Source organism: Sinocyclocheilus anshuiensis, unplaced genomic scaffold, assembly GCF_001515605.1.
Source record: "Sinocyclocheilus anshuiensis isolate Anshui unplaced genomic scaffold, SAMN03320099.WGS_v1.1 scaffold407, whole genome shotgun sequence".
NCBI lineage: Eukaryota > Metazoa > Chordata > Actinopteri > Cypriniformes > Cyprinidae > Sinocyclocheilus > Sinocyclocheilus anshuiensis.
The window spans coordinates 1,744,206-1,765,027 of record NW_015552593.1 but is presented as its reverse complement, the minus strand read 5'-3'; the positions used below and the strand labels follow the sequence as shown (position 1 = coordinate 1,765,027).

The 20,822-nt window shown below is 36.8% G+C and overlaps 2 protein-coding genes across 3 annotated transcripts in view; both read left to right on the top strand.

Moving 5' to 3' along the window:
- LOC107665562 (collagen alpha-1(XIX) chain-like) overlaps positions 1 to 5,444 on the top strand; it is a 103,048-nt gene extending 97,604 nt beyond the window's left edge. The window contains exons 25-31 of the mRNA XM_016456484.1: positions 176 to 229; positions 1,491 to 1,580; positions 3,733 to 3,774; positions 4,416 to 4,493; positions 4,966 to 5,001; positions 5,201 to 5,245; positions 5,382 to 5,444. Of these exons, the coding sequence (XP_016311970.1) occupies positions 176 to 229; positions 1,491 to 1,580; positions 3,733 to 3,774; positions 4,416 to 4,493; positions 4,966 to 5,001; positions 5,201 to 5,245; positions 5,382 to 5,444 (408 nt within the window). The remainder of the gene's footprint in view (positions 1 to 175; positions 230 to 1,490; positions 1,581 to 3,732; positions 3,775 to 4,415; positions 4,494 to 4,965; positions 5,002 to 5,200; positions 5,246 to 5,381) is intronic.
- Positions 5,445 to 5,667: 223 nt separating this feature from the next.
- LOC107665583 (collagen alpha-1(XIX) chain) overlaps positions 5,668 to 20,822 on the top strand; it is a 41,564-nt gene continuing 26,409 nt past the window's right edge. For both annotated transcript variants that reach the window (XM_016456504.1, XM_016456503.1), the window contains exons 1-10: positions 5,668 to 5,704; positions 8,247 to 8,351; positions 8,897 to 8,950; positions 9,290 to 9,343; positions 9,729 to 9,782; positions 9,945 to 9,998; positions 13,183 to 13,227; positions 14,574 to 14,624; positions 14,726 to 14,770; positions 17,909 to 17,935. In XM_016456504.1, the coding sequence (XP_016311990.1) occupies positions 5,687 to 5,704; positions 8,247 to 8,351; positions 8,897 to 8,950; positions 9,290 to 9,343; positions 9,729 to 9,782; positions 9,945 to 9,998; positions 13,183 to 13,227; positions 14,574 to 14,624; positions 14,726 to 14,770; positions 17,909 to 17,935 (507 nt within the window). In that variant the 5' untranslated portion in view covers positions 5,668 to 5,686. The remainder of the gene's footprint in view (positions 5,705 to 8,246; positions 8,352 to 8,896; positions 8,951 to 9,289; positions 9,344 to 9,728; positions 9,783 to 9,944; positions 9,999 to 13,182; positions 13,228 to 14,573; positions 14,625 to 14,725; positions 14,771 to 17,908; positions 17,936 to 20,822) is intronic.

Genomic DNA, 20,822 nt, shown 5'->3' with positions numbered 1-20,822 from the left:
GAATCAGCATCACAATCTGTTCTCGGCACCTGCTTCTGCTAATGAGCATCTGCCTTTATTCCAAAAAAGATGGAAACACAGGGATTGGGGGGATGTTAGGTATCAAATTAAAACGAATAAAGCGGGAACAGATAAAGCTGATAGGCATGTGTCTTGTCTTTCCTGATTTTTCCAGGGCGCTCCCGGTCAACCAGGACTGCCTGGAAAAGATGGAATGAAAGGAGAAAAGGTACGCAAGAACGCACTGGGGCTGCATGTTTCTAATGTGATGTTTTCCTTGTTTCTGCATATGTTGAAGCACTAGGTCATGTTCAGGACAATTTGTTCACATTAGACTTCACTGAGCTGTTTTGCTTGTACATCTCGACAGTTTTCACCAGCTGTAAGCAGATAAAAAGCTGTATGCTGAAATAGTTTCAGAGTTAAGATCTAAGAATTACTGCTTTGTGTTTGTTATTTATTGGGGTCCTTTAGAAGGCAAAATGTGACGTCTGTAGAGATACTGGAAAGTAGAATGAAACTGGAAATCTAGTCTAAAGCACAACAAACTACCTTTGTTCCGAAGACTTGGCCTACAGCAAAATTGATTATCAGATGATATTAAGAACTAAAGAATGGCTGTACACTTTGCAAATTTATTTCCAGAATTTTCCTCATCTTTGAGTAACAACTTAATATTTAGGACTTAATATTTAGAATAATTAAATTAATTAATTAAAATAGCCTTTTTTTTAATAGAAAAGTCCAATAAAATGTATTTTATAATTATTTATATACTATTGCAGTACTTTTTTAATATTTTAAATTGACTTTTATTTTTATATTTTTATTTTTAGTTTGTTTTAGTATTTTTGTGCTTTTGTAATTTTTATTTATTTATTTTTTGTATTTATTTCAGTATTAGTTTAAATAACTTTTTCATCTAAATTTTTTTTCGTCTAATGTTTACATTGTTTTAATTGCTAAAAACATTTTAAATTATATTATTTATTTTAGTCTTATTTTATTTTATTACTATGTACTATATACAGTATATTCCAATGTTACTTACGTTGGTCTTATTTTTTAGTAGGCTAAGATATTGCATCATGGTAGGATGGGGCCTGAAGTACGTTTTATTTTCCTTCAATAATAATTCAAATTTGCAAATATTTTGTTCAGATGGCTAAATGAAAGTTATTGTGAAAAAAGTCGACTGGAGAAAATGCACTCAAAATAGTCAGATCACTCAATAACAGCGTCTTTAATAGAGGGAGCATGTTCAGCATAGCAGATGTTTAGACTGCTTTTTTAGTCTCTCGTCTCACTTCTGAAGCTGCGTGAGGCGTTTTCTAGGTTGGTGGCATTTGCCCCAGATGTCTGTGATATTTACGTCCAGCTCTTGTTTTGTATGTGCGTGTGAAGGCAGGCATGTGTGTGCATTTGTGTGGTGCTCCTCAACCTGTCAAATGACAAACCTGAGGTGACAGCGACTCGATGTGTGTTTGCAGGGTGATGCAGGTGGAGGGCCGGGACCGATAGGCCCCCCGGGCCTCAAGGGTGAACCTGGTGAGCCCTGCTCTGTCAGACCTTGCAATGGGGTAGGTACACAGCACCATTCCTGTCTTTCTCTTTCACTTCATGTTCCCCACTCAATATCTTCTCTTTCAGCACCCCTTTAAGACACAAACAGAATATCACTCAACACTTATCCAACATCCCACCACTTGATGACAGCTCCGATTTAAGAGGCACACTGACAATGATGTTATGCACCTGTAAATCTGCGACACATTGCCGCACACACACTCTTCTTCCACCAGCAGCCGTGTTATTGATGACAGCTCGTTGTTTTCAGCTTTGACAATGAAATACGGTTCATGCTAATTCACCTTTGCTGTGCCGTCCTTACGGTATACCTGTCAGCTGTCCAAGCCATGAGAAAGAAAAATCAGCTATGAGATCTGCAAAATAGCTCAGTTGTCTCTCTTCGAAACCAGTGAGAAGCAAATCGAGACTTTAGCTTTAGTCCTCCTACTTCTGTTTTCTCAAATCCAAGTAAAAACTACTTATCTCAAGGCTTCATTTACAGTTTCGAAAGAAATCTCAACAATGTCTCACACTTTGGCCAAGATACTAGTATGCCATCTGTCAGAAATCTCACAATTCTCATCCTGTTCTTTCAGAAGCATCGTCTGGTCCTATACCTATATCTATCTACATATTTTTGTAACAGCCGTCTCATTTTTTTCTTACGTTATAAAAAAACATCTTGGTAGAAAACAACTTTAGATATAGTCTAGGATGTTGTAGATGTGGTCACTTCTCTAGTTTGGGATGAAGTGTATCAACACTATTTAAAGTTGGCATGAAACGGAAGTAGTCTTTTGGTCCCCATTGTGACGTATATCAATGTGAAATGGCTTCTTGAATGAGAAACAACTGTAGTAGCAGCTGGTTTTATTGATGACAGCTCATTGATTTCAGCTTTGTCAATGAAATACTGCTCATGCTAATATACTGCTTTGATAAAGCTACCTTTAAAAACACCCTTGCTGTTTCATCCTAACGGTACACCTGTCAGCTGTCCTGGGATGTTATAGATAGGGTCACATTTGTAGTTTCTATACACTAAAATTGGCCTGAAACAAAAGTTTTCAGTGTCATTTCCTATTGTAACCTATGTCTGAGTGAAGCATCTTCTTGAACAAGATCAAATGTAGGGCATTTCCCCACTGGAAATTGATTGGATCGTTGTCGTTTGCTATTGCATTTTATTTCATGCTAGTTAGGTGCCAGCTGAACTCTGACTTAAGAAATGATGTTTGTTTGCGAGGGAAGGAGATAAACTGCATATTAACTGTAAAGGTGGCGAGTCATCCAGCATGAAGCATATAGACAGATGGGTGGTGGGCAGACAGAGCACTTGTTGACCAGCTGAATGATGGTTTGCTGGACTGAAATCAATATAGCATGAAGCCATCAGTCACCTTTGTCTGTTCTGATTTAGTGGAAGAGAGAAAGACAGGGAAATTTACACGAGTGAAGTGAACGAATGAAATCAAATCTGACACCATTTATATACACTCCTGGTCTCATTCTGCTTTATTCTTCTTGTTATAATTATTATTCATTTAGTTGTTTCTGTTGTTATCACTTTTAATACCCACTTTTGATTCAGTCCAACTTCTCACAAGGGCCTTGCCGTGTTAATTTAATCGGTTCACTATACTTAAGTATCCTGTATTTTGACTTCATAGGATGCAAAAAGTCTGTTTACCTACCTGCTGTGACAGCTTCTGCAATGCGAAAACTACTTGCTAATCTAATTCTTGCTGACCACAAAAATCAATTTTCCATCAGTGGCGTATAGCAAATAATGCTTACTGTAACTCTTTCACACTGTCAGTTCCTACAGTATCACTTGCAAATCACACAGAGAAAACAATTAAACATTTGCTGTGAATTGCACCAAACTCTAGAGCATGCAATATTTAGCGACGTTGGGGACGCTGCTTGAAATTGTATCTTGTCAAGTTACAAGCTACTAATTTAAAGCGGTGAAGAAAAAGTAGATTATTTGTTTATATAACATGTTACACTGTTCCTTTAACACTGTTTTAGTAGCATCACCACTTTAGTATTCTCAAACACTGATTTTCAGACTGTTCCTATAAAAGTTTCTGGCTGAAATTGAGTCTTATGTAAGTTTTAAGAACACAGTCTTCATTTGCGTTTGTATTTCATCTCTAGGAGGAGGTCGCGTCTGGTCTTCGGGGGTTGCGGGGCCCTAAGGTAGGTCACTGTGAAAGATTCTTTTTAAAGTATTCAGTTTTGCACTTGTGAAGTTTATCTGTAAAGGAACATCCCCTGAGTTCATATCAGCCATATTTCCCTGTGCTGTGCTTTGTCTTTTAGTCCACTTTTTTTATGGTGTGATAAGAAATGTCAGCATTGTGAATAATTAAAGTTAAACGCCATATCTAATTGCATCTGTGACATTAATGTTGATTACCACAGAAAACCATTTTGACTCATTCCCAAAGTTTAAAACAAAGCTACATTTGTGGAATACAGTTTTCAAACTGAGTTGCAAGTCGAAATTGTCTGTGGTAGTAGAGCTTAACTTGTATTAAACCCTGAAAATGTATTTAAGCCAGTTGCATGCTGTCATAAATGATTTGCTTATGCAGAACGCTTCGTTAAAGCTCTTATTTTACTACTGTGTAAGCATCTGTTTGTAAGGGTTTGATTTTAAATACATTACTACATACTGACTGAATATGTTCATAATGTTGCTATGGCAACAAATTCATTTTAAAACACAATAATTATCCAGCCAAGCTTTATTACATAAACCGGCACTACTTGACTGTGTTTTGTGAGTTTTGGAGTTAATTTAGTTTGGATGAATGAACTTTTTTGCTCTCCACCAGGGTGAGCGAGGTGTACCTGGAGTCCCTGGAGATGCTGGAGAAAAAGGAGAACCTGGTATTGGAATCACTGGACCCCCTGTAAGTACCTGTTTTAGAGTAACTTCACAAACATTGTCTTCATTTAAAGGGATTGTTCACACAAAACAGAAAATAGTCATTTACTCACTCTCATGTTGTTCCAAACTTTCTTTTGTGGAACACAAAAGCTGAAATTTCAGTCTGTTCCACATACAAAAATATCATACAGCATTGAACGTGTACAAGTCAAATGAACAACTGTTATGGTACTTTTTGTCAGAATTGGAGCTTGACAATGGCTTTAATCTGTTCCACGGAGTCATACAGGTTTGCAACGACAATGACTTTTCACACAGAAATACAGTCTGCATTATCATTTCTTCATCCCACATACTTCCCACAGACAGCCATAAAGTTCACACTATATAAAAGTTTTCCAAGTAGCTTTAGATGTTAGCATTTAGTGTTTTTGCATATCAGACTGAAAACAATATATATAAGACACCTGCATTTATTAATTGAACATTTTTAGGGTCTGATGGGATCTAAAGGAGAACCAGGAATTCAGGTAAAGGATCATTTAGCATCCAAAAAACAGCAATTACATGTAGACCAAGCATGTCAATTATATACCATTGTGCATAATATACTTACACATTGATATTGCATATTTTTTATGATCTTATACAAGTTAAGACAGAGATTGAAACTCTTTGTTTTGAAAATGTTGAAGCAAGTTAATTTACATGATGGTGTTCTCTTCACAGGGTCCTCGTGGACCTCCAGGACCACTTGGATCGCCAGGAATTATGGTGAGAAGTGTTCTCATTTCTTTGAGTCCAAATTTGTCAAAAGGTGAAAATATCAAGATATTTATTTATTCATATATCTATGAAGTATTTTATATAAAGAATTCTTAAATATCTTGAATGTGTCTTAATCTGAAAGGGACCTCCAGGCCCACAAGGCAGACCAGGACCCCCTGGACCCCCTGGAGAAACCGATTCGTAACGTTAGTTTTTTTTTTTTTTTTGCCTTTTTCTCGACATTCCTAGAAATGTTAATATTCGGTTACTCACAATATGTACAGTTGTTTTGTTTGTTGTTGCTCTGCTAATTAAAATAGTTGGAATATTATATTGACATAGCACTCTATAGGGAATAAAATAAATACTTGTGTTTGTATCGCGTGTCATTTTCTTATGCTGCTTTAAATGTTTCTTTTTCAGACAGCACTACCTATTGTTGGAGACATGGGGACGTTACTAAAGGTACTGTTTCATCCAGCTATCTGTTCTCACTGCAGCAGATGCTAAATATTAATAGTATGAATTATGATGAACAGAACTAAAAAAGAAATAAAAGATGCTGAATTTACAGTTAGGTCTGTACCCAAAAAGTTCCCTTTGAGATGCATATCAGCAAAACTTTTGCAGACTTTGAAACCTGACATCTCAAACCGAAGGTGTTTTAAAAATCTATTTAAAATTCTGTTCCCTTCAGTCAGATTGTGTGTGGATCTTAAGACAGATCTTACCCCATGTAACCTGCATTTTTTCCCCTCTATTAAACCATAAGATTTCAGAAACATTGCCTTTCCTATTACACACAATATTTTAGTAACAAAACACAAATGACAGAATATAGCCAGAGGTAATATAAAGCCCAATTTTATCTAAAATTGCTCCGAAGAACTGTTATAAATTATTTAATTGTCTGCTCTCTACATTCATGTATATTCAGCACTTAGAAAAAGAAACATTCTTTTAACTTTCACTCTTCGCTCTCTCTGTAATTCCTCCTTATAAGTGCTTTCTGTTCTGTCTTCCTCCTCCACTGCTCTTTATGTTTCTGTTTGGGCATCATACATTCATCTCTATGCGACTGAAGAAACTTCTGACAAGATAAATGCCCATTTGCTCAAAAAATTATGCAGTGAGATTCTTAGGACTGAACTGTCAACCACAACAACACAGAGAGCTACTTACAGTAGCTTATGTACTGTAATTTATCTCCGGTTTGGATTTGATGTGTCTTCATACACAAAGGAAAGGGAATGCATCAAAACATATTTAAATGTCAAAAGAACAGGCAAGTTTATGACTGATTTCTGCAGAGTTTGAATTGGAGCTTGAGTCATGTCAATAAATAAATTATGTATATTTTACTTTTCTATTTTTTTGTATAAAAAGCTTTGCTAATTTTGCACTATGAATTATCATTCACTGCTTATGGTATAGAGCAGCTTTGACATTCTGTCTATTTTAATTGTTGGGTGAAATATTCCTTTAAATAAATTAATAGTATTTATTTATTGAAGCTCACAGTTTTATGTCGAAATCTAAAAATGTCAAAGCACTTAGGTCATGTGTTCTGACTCTTCTTGAATTTGTGTACGAATTTCCTCTTTTCTCCATTAATGTTAAACCTCTACTGCTATATCGGTCACATGCAATTTGCTAATTGTCAGTCTTACACAAAGAACGCAAATATAAATGTGGTTCCTGAATCACCCTGCACTTATTGAGCAGGTCGGACTAATGCACTAGTAAATTGCTACCTTCAGAGACACACTGGTGCTGGGTACGAAAAGTGCATCCAATGTGAAATGCCGACCCATTACGGTAAACCATTGATTACGCTTCACGGGTCGGGTATACAGTTTCACTCTTAAAAGAGCAGAAGAGAAAAAGGTTGCTTACTTGCCCCCGAGTTTCAAAACCGCTTTTGAAAGCACCTTCATTTCTGCTTTTGCTGTTTCTCTCTGTATCAGTGGGCAAATGTATTGAGGTGAATGCATCAGGCTGGCAAGGTTAAAATCTGGGAAAAAATTGTACTTCCCTAATGCATGCCTTTTATCAAGTTTTCTGCCTGTGAGTTGTTTGTATGTCTGGGTTTGACCTTTAGCGTTTTTAGCAGTGGGCAAAGCTTGATTGCCACGCCATATGTGCCTCTGCAAGCTGCTAAAAGCATATATCCAGATGGGCAAACATAAATCTTACACAGATGCAATAAAGGTCAGTATACAGAAGCAGATAAACCTGTGTAGAGCTCATGAACACAAATAAGGACGTTTACTGTTTTTCCACAGTAAGAGTGAGGTAAACGGTGCCACGTTTTACTTCCGTTGTCTTTTAGAAGAAATGAGATGGAGGTAAAATGAATCCTTTTCATAATATTTCAAAATATCTAATATAAATTTATAAGGAAGCATTTATGACACAATCATATAAATATCACTTCTCAAAATAACAAAACCATGTCAAGGTGTAAGTTGAATCATGTGAGAATTTTTAAATCATTTTAAATTCAGATATAAAGATACATGAGAAAAATAATTTACAAATGCACAATGCTGTTTCAGAAATTTTATTTGTTGCATATTATTAACATTTTTACTAAAGGACTATATATTTTATATTAATATTTCCTGCATTCTGAGGCAAATCTATAATTTTATTGTTACTGCAACTGGCACAACTTTAGCATTTGACACAGTTTAGTCCTTAAAAATATTTTAGATTTAATTATTTTTAGATCAATAATTTACTGTTTTATACATTGCAAATCACTAAGATGTATTTTAAAACTAGATAAGTTTGCATTTAAAATAAAACTAATTTTACCTGCAAATTTTTAGTTTGATGTGTTTTGTTTCAGCATATGAGAAAATCCTTTAATTTTTCTTATCTGCATCATTTAATCTTGTGATGTGTTACATCCTGGGCTTATCTGAACAGAAGGAGAAAAAGATTAAAAGAGAGAAAGTGGGATTTCTGCACCTTACATTGTGTGTGTTTGTGATTTTGGCAGAACGCCTGCAGTGCGTGTCAGACCAGAGTACCAGGATTGCCAGGGCAGAAAGGAGAAAAAGGTTCCCTTGGAGCTCCAGGTATCCCAGGAATGGATGGAGAAAAGGTAAAATTGGCTGCAAACACATTTAATCTCCTCACTAATTAAAATTCTGTTCCTCCACCTGAGATTTTCTAGCACTGATTGCTGTCATCCTTTCTGGCTGATGCAATGAATGATTTGTTTATAATACACCAGACATTTCTGCAGTCCAGTTATTTGAAATGCATGTGTATATAACAAAGTTTTTGAGATTTGCTATACAAGGGCTTTAAAAAGTATATAAAGAGTTTGCATGTCATTGTATTAGATAACCACAAAATCTGCAAATGAATCAGCACTTGCAAACAATGATGCTTGACATTTTCTCAAAGCTAATTTTACTTTCCTGGGCCACAATTTACGAGAACTTCAAATGTTTTACTTGCAATACTGTATGACCTTGTCTTCTCGTTCTTTAAAATTAATTCCAGTTTGTTGATCTTTTAAACACATGATGACATTCATACATTAACTGCGGCCTAAGTGTTCAGATACTTTCCTGAGCCACTGTATATTCTTATGTCTGTCCTGTGGACCTGGCTCCTTACGTTCTGTGTTGGCTTTGCCAGGGGGATCAGGGACTTCGAGGCCCAGCTGGTAATCCCGGAAAAGAGGGTCCGAAGGTAAGCCGCCCTAAATCAGAGATTAGAGAAGAGAATCGTGTGATTGGCAGACACATGAGCCCCAGATATATCCACAGTCTTCCCTTTAGCTGCAATTCTGGAAGTACATTTCCTCTGTTACAAGGCATAGCAGGGCCAATGTATTACAAATGGTGCAACAATTATAGCAACAAAATGGTTTGCATAATCTACATTAGAGTGCATGAATGCGAGACGTTCAGTGACAGACAAGAATTGAGTCTAGAGATGAGCATTAATAATGTGTAAGAGCATCATAAGAGATCAAGAGAGTGTACTTTCTGTCTCAACGATTTGTCCATCTGTCTCGTTGTCATATAGGGAGTGAAGGGTGAGAGGGGCTTTCCTGGTCCAATGGGGGACAAGGGTGATGAGGTGAGTTATCAAAATTATACAACAAAGCTAAACTGATCCTGTTACAGTTAGTGGACTTGTCTGATGTGTCATAGTTGACTACTATACTGCTGCTCCAGACACATTATTTTCCAGACTGTGCATCTGAAATGAAGTGATTTTAGTTGTTTGAGTAGATTGCTGTTTCAATAGGTATTTAAATAAACATCTTTTGTTTTGTACCCATTCACATTTGAAACAATGCTGACATTGTATCGAATAGTATATTGTCCAATGGACCAATGGATTTTTATTTACATTTTCATTTTATTGTTGTTGAAATCTAGCCTCAAGCTCACAGTTGATTGGTCCAGGGATAGAGAATGAATTATCAATTATAGCTACAATTATTTTCATCTGTTCCCAGGGGTCCTCAGGTGTGCCAGGATTGCCTGGATCCACAGGCCGTATGGGTCCACAGGTTAGAAACTTCCAGCAAAAATAAATATTATCATGATTTTATGGTTTTTATATGGCGGCTAGTTTAGTTCCTTGGTAATTTTTTTTTTTTTTTCTTGTTTTGTTTTTCCCCCAGCGATGTATCTGATTAAAATGATCCTTATGCATATTCCTCTGCATTTAGGGACTGATTGGCAGACCAGGACCTGTTGGGGCCACAGGACCAAAGGGAGAACGGGTAAACATAATCAAGTGATAATTTCTGCTTTAAGATTTTAAAATAATATTAAGGCCCTTAAAAAAAGATAATGCTATTTCAAACCCAGGCAGAGTGTAAGTAAGGGATAATCAACGGTTTGCCGTGCATTAAAGGATTTTAAATGCATGACTTGGAGGCAAAGAACCACCTGACACGAAGTGGAGGAACTGAAGGACGGATCACGGCCACACAGACACAAGCCGTTGATTATCCCGCTTATTCCATGGTCATTTGCCAAGTTATAGACAAGTTAAAACCAGTATTGCTCTTTGCAGCACAATATTTGACCGAATGGGTAAAAATGACAGTTATTTTCGTGAGTTACGACACGTTAGCTCTAGCATTCTGCCCGCTTCAAATCAGACACAGAGATGAAATAGTGCGGTAAGATCACATTTATTTGAATGAATTATAGCATTTATTTCAATTAATTATCGACCGATCGAGAGAAAGAGAGAGATGACAGTTGTGTGCGCTAGGGCTGCACGATTAATTGAATGCGACTGTCATGCGCATCTTGTCAGTTAAGCCGGTTCTGTGCAGTGGTGTAATGTAACGAAGTAATAATACTTCGTTACAGTTTTATACAAGTTCAGTAAAGCAGTAAGTGACTTACATTTTAGACATAATATTGCTTGTTTTTGCTCAATTTTGCCAACGAAAATAGTTCAAAATAAAGATCAGAGCACTGTTTTGCGTCTCTGAGCAATGAACAGTGTTTACTTATTGAATGAATCAGCTTTTTGAAAGAATCGGTTGAATAAATGATTCAGTGATTCACTCATTAACAGTCAAATGCTTTGTTCCTGAATGAATCAGTCGTTTGAATGAATCGGTTGAATCTCAATGACTCACTCATTAACAGTCAAATGCTTTGTTCCTGAATGAATCAGTCGTTTGAATGAATCGGTTGAATCTCAATGACTCACTCATTAACAGTCACTTGCTGTCACCTACTGGCGGTTTTAATTTCACATTTCGACTATTTTTTTAATGTTAAAATTAAATGCACTAAGTACCGGATGAAGTGCTTCTTATTCTTACCCAAAAATACAAAATGGAAGAAAGAGTTAAAGCTGAACACAGTCTTGCTACTCAAGCTGTGTATGAAATTTTTTTTTATATATATTTATTTGCTCCTTTTCCAATTTGCATTTACTTGTACTTTTAGATTTTCTGGTAAGATATCTGTACTTTTACTTGAGTATGGCTTTCAGGTACTTTATACACCACTGGTTCTGTGATTAGTAGCAAATCTCCAGCACGTGCTTTCAGATGGAGCAGCGTTTCCTACACAGAGCTGTAGTTCACTGACAAGCTACGCAAAATCGCGTTCATAATCGCAGACAATTTAATCGCGCGATTATGAAATCGAAGAAATCGTTCTGTGATTATGAAAACTGTTTGCGTAGCTTGTCAGTGAACTACGGCTCTGTGTAGTAAATGCTGCTCCACCTGAAGGCACGTGAAAATACCACATTTAATAACATGTTTTTAATCCAAACTCACTTCATAGTGTCAGTTGAGTGTTTGAAATAAATCCTGTTGATAGAGTGATGTGGCTTCTTACACAGAATAAGGCACGCAACATATTTCATAGTATTCTAAGCAGTGATAAAGGCTATGTCGATTAGCATTGCATTATAATAAAAATTATAAGTCGAACTCGGATAAACCATATATTGTCGTAGTCGTGTGTTTATTAGTCACGTTGAATTAATGAAAGCAGTTAAATCTTACGGGTTTCTTCTGAAAGGCTTATTTGGAGTTTCAGCACGAGAGCACCCTCTGGCCTTCGGATGGAGATTTACTGCTGATCACAGAACCGTGCTTCACTGAAAGATACACATGATAATCGCAGCTTCTGCCTAATCGCGATTTATCGCCTTTACGATTTAATTTCGATTAATCATGCAGCCCTAGTGTGCGCGTTACCTGCGTGCTGCATCTGTGTGTCTCTCTCTACAAACAATTAATTAGACTACTTCAAAAACAGCGATTTTACCACCTCATTGCTGAGGAATATAATGTAGTGGTCTAGTATCTAGGCTATTTTATTCATAAAAATCGTGGGGAAGCGTTGACAAGTTTGTGCGATCTGCAATCTCTGACTCTCTCTCTCTCGCTCTAGCTCTTGCTCTCTCTCTCTCTCTCTCTCTCTGTGTGTGTGTGTGTGTGTGTGTGTGTGTGTGTGTGTGTGTGTGCGCACGAGTGATGTGTGTGGGTTTGTGTGCTTCAATTAAAGCAGCGCATTTATATAGAACGGTGATTAAACTGACTTGGAACTACCTGTGCATTAAACGGTTTTACTGCATACCTGCCAGCCAACCAGAATCCAGTATTCACATAGACCATGGAATAATTGTTTGTGGAACACATATGGAACATGTTTGCAAACTGTTAATGCTACATTTCCATAGAATACAAGTTTATGGACATGGACAATGTCAAGTGAATAAGTAAACTACTAGATTTCGAAGGGCTGCTGTTGAGAAAAAAAAAAGAATAACAAATTAAAATTTGGACCATTTCTTTCACAAAATGATCAGATGTTCTCAGAAGGCCTGAAATATTGTGTATCTTTTTGTACGGCTTATTTTCTATTCCACTTAAGAAAGTTAATACAGGTTTAGCACAACATGATAGTAAATTGTTGTGTATCATCCTAAATGTTATATTTAAAAACTCTACAGTTAAACTGAATTTTAGAGTGGGATAAAAACAAAATGTAAGGCACATCTTTTTCTCTCTTTGGCTTTCCCCAACAATATAGTACTTTGACCCATCTGCATCTGTATGAGTCACACACACTGCCTGATAAATGGTTGAAGTAATACTCTCACAAACAGTTAGCAGGAGATAGTGAATATGCCGCTCAATGTGTTCGACGAGCTGGTGGTGTGCACTAGAAAGGAAATAGAGGCATTTTTCATCAGTTTTCATCAGCTGATCGGCTCCACTGAGAGCCAACCCAATAGAGCCAAGGGGCATTGAGTCTATCCTCAAAACTTCCAAATGCTCTATCTGAAACCTGTTATTATTCACAACATTTTCTAACACTGCAGTGTGGCGTTGGCCCTGACTCTCAATGCAATCGTATACTTTGTTTGGAGAGGCAGTTTGTGTTATGCATGTAAAGAAAATAAATGTCTTTTTGTTCCAGGGCAGCGATGGACTGCAAGGCAGAACCGGACCTCCTGGACCTCCTGTAAGTTCTGAATTAAAGTGTGCATTTTCTACACCACTAGGAATTGCAAACGTAATTGAAAATATAATGAATGCTTTCCTACAGGTTTCCATACCTCTTCCCGCTGTCTTTCATTAGTCACTAAACAGATAGCTCTGCTCCAGTCTAGCATCACATGGTTGGAGTTTTGCAAAACACTAATGCCGAGTTCACACTGCACAATTTTAGAATTACAGTCTTGCTCGCGAGAACTCCGGTCTGACGCACGCGGGTTCTCGCGTTATTTCCTTATCACTTCTCGCGTGTGTTTTGTTGTGAAACGTAGTTTGCGGACCAGACAGAGCTGTCGGCGATTCTTCCTATCGTGAAGTCATGCAGTGTGAAACCCCCTGTCGCCGATCCATCGTGCAATGTGAACACAGCAGCAACTGAATGCTACCCCAGATAGTCACGCAGTGTGAAAACCACGGCGATCCGACGAGTTTGAAAATCGTGCAGTGTGAACTCGGCATAAGCAATTTTTGTGCAACAGTATTTATCCATTTTGGGAAAATCAGTCTACAAGTGGTTTATTCATAGTTATCTCTGCGTATAAAGATGGAATGGGGAAAATTAATTTTACATGGAAAAAAAATTGGACACTTTAGCTATAAATTATATTTAAAGCACAAGTGAGATGCGTATTTGATTAAAAAAAAAATTATATTTATAGGCCTATATACTATAACGTAGACTTTTTTGAATACTTGTATTTGCAGTTTCTTTCAGATCTGAAAGTTTGACATTTTAATAGCAATTTGTATGTATTCCCAACAAATTTAACGCAATTAACCCTATAAAGCTTGCATGATACATCAATTTCTAAGAACTCTTAATTATCAACATGATCAAAACTGAAAAATCTGTTGCACACAATCTTCTTCATGCCTTCTGTCGTCTGATTGATAGTTCATATTCTTTTAAAAATCCTTTTAAAATGTAAATAACAGTATGATTCAACAGGCTTTATTTATTTATTTATTTTAAAGACTTAAAAAGTATTTTTATTTATATATACTTTTTTTAAAAGAAAATTTGATTTCTCTTGACATTTGTATTCCAAACGTTAGGCTTTAGAAGAGTTCAATTAGGGACCAGTACAGGTTCAAATCTTAATATTAGAGAATTTAGTTTGTTTCCCTTATGATTTTATAGACTGGTGAATGATAAATAAGGAGAAAAATCTCATTGACTTGTATTTGAAGGCGGAATCTGTGACATATCTGGAAACTATAATATCATATTGATTTGGGCAGGTTATTTTGACTTTAGCCAATCAGCAACCACCTAGCAACATGCTAAAATCTTGTAAACTTGTTTTTTTTTAGGGTGTCCCATATGCAGAGGGCAATGGAATGAGCAGTCTCTATAAGATTCAGGTATAACTTTCACCTGATACTAAAACACACAATATTTTAGATTGTAACTGTATTGGTCATATTGTTTATACCTTTTAAACTGTCCTCATTATTATTTACAGAATGGAGCAGCTAATACAGGTCAACCCGGACCACCAGGGCCAACAGTATGTGTCATATTTTTTTTATTATATCCCACATAAAATATATAGTTATTTGAACGTAACCCACCACAGGGAATCAGTTGTTGCACTTTTAATGAAGTTTAAATGTCAATACACAAAGAAGCTACATTGATTTGGGAATCTATATTCCGTTTAGCTGCTGTCTGCCCCTGATTTCAAGAGTTTTACACAGCATGAATTCAAGGACGGATCACGGCCACACAGACACAAATCTGAAACTCAGACAATGACAGCAGCCCAAAGGGAGAAGGGCAAAACAAACCCGTCACACATAGTCAACAAAGTAGCTGCCTGTAAAGAAGGGGTAATTGAAATGCAGCGCTTTAACAGGAAAAAAAAGAGAAATACATATAAAAGAGCATTTCTCCCCTAGCGGAATCATCCGATTAGCTTATCAACGCAGCGACACGCACACTTATCTAGTCTGTATGTAATGTGTCCTTCCTTTCCATGAAGAACAAGAGTGTATTCCCTCTTGGGCCATCTTTACCAGACCGCCCAGAACTCTGGAAATGCTAAAACCCTTATCAGCAGGTCTGAAAGAGGACACTCTCCAATCTCCCTACTCACTGCGATAGACTCAAAGAGCTGCTTACAAGTCCCTCAGGGTGCTTTGTTTCGGTTTATCCTCAAGTGAACTTGTTCTAAGTGGGACGTGACACTTCCTGTTGACGTGCCGCAGCTGGAGGAGACCACACTTAGACAAAGCACACTTAAACTTCGATTGAACTTCATTTGAACAATCAAGACGCTTGTGATTGGGAGAACGTTTGATGTGACTGGATTGTGTTAGCATGCAGAGTCATGATATATTAGCTCACTGGTGTGCTAAAGGGTAAAATTAGCTTTCGAATATAATATTCAGTCTTGTTTTATTGGGGGAAATAGGGTAAATTAGAGGCACTCTTGGCTGTCATCTCAAAAAGTGGTTCAATTTGCCTCAATTCACTTTGGTGTTTATATTTTATGTCTAATGCAGCTCGGTTTAGGCTGTTTTGCAGAACCTAGCATGCTTCATCACTGTCTATGGTCTACAAACTCAGCATCCTAAGCATCATGAAACCTCATAAGTGAATGATTTAAAGGGGTCGTGAACTGCCATTGTTTTTTATTTTGTACTGTTCTCTGAGGTCCACTTATGATGTTATCAAGATTTTTACATTAAAAATATATAAAACAGAAATATATAGAAATATATATAACAATATATACATTTATAAAATAGCCCACTCAGTACATATCAAATGATCTGTAATACAAGACAAAGCAATAGCGACCACATAATAAAAAAAATTACTCACACTTGTATGTTGTGACATTGGATCCAATATAGTCAGCACAGCATTGTCTTTTAGTTTAAATCTTTTAGAAGATCCTGTGATGAATTGTGCCTTATTTGTTAATGAGTATGTGATAAAATGAAGTGAAAAAAGGACCAAGTTCTTACTGATGTGGTCTGAAACTTCAGTAAATATGAAGTTTATTGTTTGGTTTGGCTCTTGTCATTTACATACTGTGTGCACGAATCAGTGGGCGGGGGAAAACAGGCAGCGATGTAGAAGCAGGCGTTGATCTTCTTTTACGGAGGTGGTGTTTAGCCACAATATTACATCAGAAAGTGGCACATTCCACAGCCTGTCGTTTTGGCCGATAGGCTTCAATATAAGCTGTTTTTAGACTAATTAGAAAGTTTTGAGTTCTGAAACTTACAGAATGTTTTTATTTATATATCAAAAATTTTGATTTCTCAGTTCATAACCCCTTTAAAACTATAAACAGTCACTCATGCACAGCCCACATGATGCCTTAAATTGTTAGATGGATAGATAGATAGATATATATATAGATAGATAGATAGATAGATAGATAGATAGATAGATAGAGCTGTGCACCATTCAGAATTCAGTTAAGGATGCTTAAAAATCTTATTTAATTGCTGTATTTAAATAATTAAGGAAATGGGAATTCAGAATTGTAATTCAAGTTGTAATTTGAATTTAACTTGTTAACCTCCGTTAATGAGGCCTTTGCGTTACATGCATAATTGTAGACTCATTTGAAAGAAGATATTTGACAGTGGAATTGCAGTGGAAGCGGAGTTACAAATAAATATAAGCAAAATTCAGTGTTTAAGTGCAGCTTTTATGCATTTTAGTGTGAATAATTAATCAATTATGCATTTTAGTGTTAATTATTAATACATGAAATGTAATCAATTAAAATTAATGTTAAATAATAATAATAATAATAATATCAGTTATGTTTTACATTTTTTGCTTGAAGCTAGACTTTTTTACATTTGATTAAGTTTCCTTTTAGTTCTAGTTCCTTGAATTCAAATTACAATATATACTATATGTTCAATATATATATTAATTCAGAATCAGAAAGAGCTTTATTGCCAAGTGTGCTTACACACACAAGGAATAATTCATTATATCATTAGTTGTTTTTATCAAATTAAGTTTTCTCCAAACTGTTGGAAGGACACTTCCCATAAGATTTCCCAAAATGCATCAACATCTTAATACAATTATTTAATTAGTAGATTTGAATGGTCAAATATTTATCTAATAGCATTGTAGTGGTCATTTTGTGGTGCTCTATGGCAAAATTAAAATCTATAAGTTGTTTTGATTGTACTGAACTGAGTTAATATTTCTAATCAGTTGAGTAAAAATGTATTCTACATATGAATTATGAATGTATTCTGCATATGTAGTCAATCATAATGTAATTATTTGTCACAAACTTCCTAACATTCATTTCTTGTGTAACTTTCTTTTCTTTGAATTACAAGTCAATAAATTCTATTCCGATCATACCAATTAAACTTCCTGGGGTATATTGCCAGTTCAATTCAAAATTCACACTCATGAAATGCAAAAGATCCGATTCTTAAATTCTGAATTGTGCTCTACCCGGTCAGATCGACAGCTCACTAGGCTTTGGAACAGAATACTGTCAGCATAATTCCCTCATGGCTCTTTTGTTACTGTTTGACAGCAAATCTAAGTAGATGTCATCCAGCTAATTACACAGATTGGATTAATTGATAGCACACAGAGCCGTAAGGTCAAATAAGGTTTCACAGGATAATTCTGTGCTTTTCTTTTCCAGGGGCCCAAAGGAGATGAAGGAAGGATGGTGAGTGTTGCATCGCTGTGATTTGTATTGAATGGTCTTCTGCCCTTCTATGCCTCTGGATTGAGAGAAACAGGTCTGGCCAGCACTCGCTTTCTGGCTAGTCTCCATTAATCACAGCTCCTGGCTCAGAAGTAGCCCGAGAGCAGCCGAGCACGACAGTTTAGTGACACAGCATTCTCAACAACAAAAGGAGTGATCAGGAACCGCGCTTAAATCAAATTGTTGCCGCGTATTTCTCTGCCTGTGGGAGATGTTGTGAACGCGGTACATGCGCAGCCCCCAAACAAAACCACATGCACGACAATACAATAGCAACAATGCAGCTCCAGCAACCAAAAAGCTGGCACTTCCTGTTCTCTCGGGTGCAATTTTGATATTTTTTATTGATATTTTTATTTGATATTGTTTCTATTTTTGCAAAACCATTTTTCAGCGGCATGCTAATTTGACATTTGAATAAATGGTCCCAGCAGTCTCTTGCACCGCGCTAGAATTGCCCCCATCTGTCTCCAGTCGATCCTCTTTCTGGTCCCATGTAGGTCTGCGCTCTGTTATACATGGCAATCTACACGTGCGACAATTACTGCCGCAATCCGTCTCGGTGGCGAGGCCCATTAACGTGGCGCCTGCTGCTGTCAGTCAATAGCGACTGAGCCGTGAGACGAACGTAATATATGATGCTTGTACGCAGATTTTTCAGCACTCCGTGGACTGGTTCGGTGTGGAGAAGCAGCCAATCACTTGGGGTGAATTACGAGCTGCTCTGTTTGCGGCGAAGTACATGTGATTTATTAACACAGCAGGCTAAATGAAAATGGAAGGAGGAAAGTAAATGCTTTGTCAGGATGGTAATGCGACAGAATTAGTTAACTCGCCGCACTTGTCAGGGTGAAGATAAATATGTGGGTTTTAATTTAAATAATCAGTGACATGCCTTGAAAAATGGCATTTGGTGTTTGTTGAGTCGCTAAAATACATTACACAACCAGTTTGGTAGCTACACTGTTGTGATCTGCTTCATCAGTCGCTTTGACCTGGAAATACATTTTGAGTTTCCACTGAAGGAAACAGGAAAGTCACAACTTTCTAAAGAAATTATTTTTTCTATTCCAAACCATTAATGTGATATAATCTTTTAAACTTCTGGCACTTTTGTGGCTCAAGGGTTGATTTTTATTATATATATATATATATATATATATATGTTTAATTCTTTTATGCATATATATGAAGGTAACATAAAATTTGACTTGGAAACTTTTTACCATGCTTTCATCATTTAGTTTTACTACTTTTCAAATGCCGTTATGTATAGATTTGATTGTTTTACTTCTGTCCCAGAGCCAGAATATCCAATATTCAGAATATCCAGCTAATCCATCATAAAAAATATATAAATGTTACATTTTGAAACTATTATAATATAAATGAAAAGTAAAAATAAACCTTTTCAATATTTGTGTGAAAATGTTGGATCATGAAACATTGTGTAATGGCTGCTGAAAATTCAGTTTTGTCATCATATGAAAAAAATTACATACTATATTAAAATAGAGAACAGTTATTTTTGATTGTAAAAATATTTTGCAATATTACTGATTTATTTTCTGTATTTTCAATCAAATAAATGCAGCCTTGGTGAGCATAAGAGACTTAATTAAAATGCAAATATATTATATAAAAATATTATATAAAGAAGTTATTATATAATAGCAATTATTCATTTATCCCCAAATTTCCACCCCAACAAACAATTGTGCTCCTGATAGTTATATTTATTTAATTATTTACATTCTGCCTCATTTGCAATCCAGCACATGCATAAAGTTTGCCACAGCGCACCACAGAAGCTATGATTATGAATGTGTCAGGGAAAAAGAGTAAGGAGGCTGCATTAACATTTTAATAATTCACTGATAAACAAGTGCTTTCTCGTCATCTCCACAGAAGTGGATGCGCCTGTATGCATGTTTCACATGCATTATTACATAATCTGAGAATATTTGTTTTACATTTGAATTGGTTCGTTTGAAAGTAGACATTTCACTATCTATAGATATATTTTTATATGTCTTGAGACGAGCGTCCCGCAGCTTCATCAGCGTCGCCCTGGAAACAAGCAAGGCACACCTGGCCGTCCTCATCACAGGCTGATCGGTCACAGCTGCAGCTCATCAGGAGGCGGCCACATAAGCCACGCTACCACTGCCCATCATCGAGGTGCCCTTCGAGCGCATCGGGATGGACCTTGTGGGGCTGTTGCCTAAGTCTGCCCGGGGACATGAACACATCCTGGTGATTGTCGACTATGCCACCCGGTACCCCGAAGCAGTTCCCCTCCGGAAAGCCACCGCCAAAGCCATTGCCCAGGAACCCTTCCTGCTCTCCAGCCGAGTCGGCATCCCAGCAAAGATCCTGACCGACCAGGGGACCCCATTGATTGAGATTACTTGTCGTGTGATTCTTCACCCCGTTACAGTCTGTAAGGCAAAGATATACTCGGAGTTTCACGGTCAAGTTCACGGAGACCGAGGCAGCAGAAAGTGCATCATGTTGCTTTCATTATTTTACAAAAGCGTGTTTTGTTGTTATTGTGAGTGCACACAAATAAATGTAGAGTCTTTACAGATTTGAAAGATGTATTACTCTGATCTGTATGACAAAAATTAGTATTTTAAGAGCAAGTGACCGCACCGGCATCTCCATCTGTCATGCTGTGAGCGCGCTACTGTTCAGCTTCATGCAACGTTGCTGCTAATTACATATTTCAGATGATAAGCCATATTTGTGGTGAATGAATGATAGGCGAGCGTTTGGATGTCCTGCCTGATGTACTGTATTACCATAGACTAGCCGTTAACCAATTGCGTGACTTCGCCAATGTGGG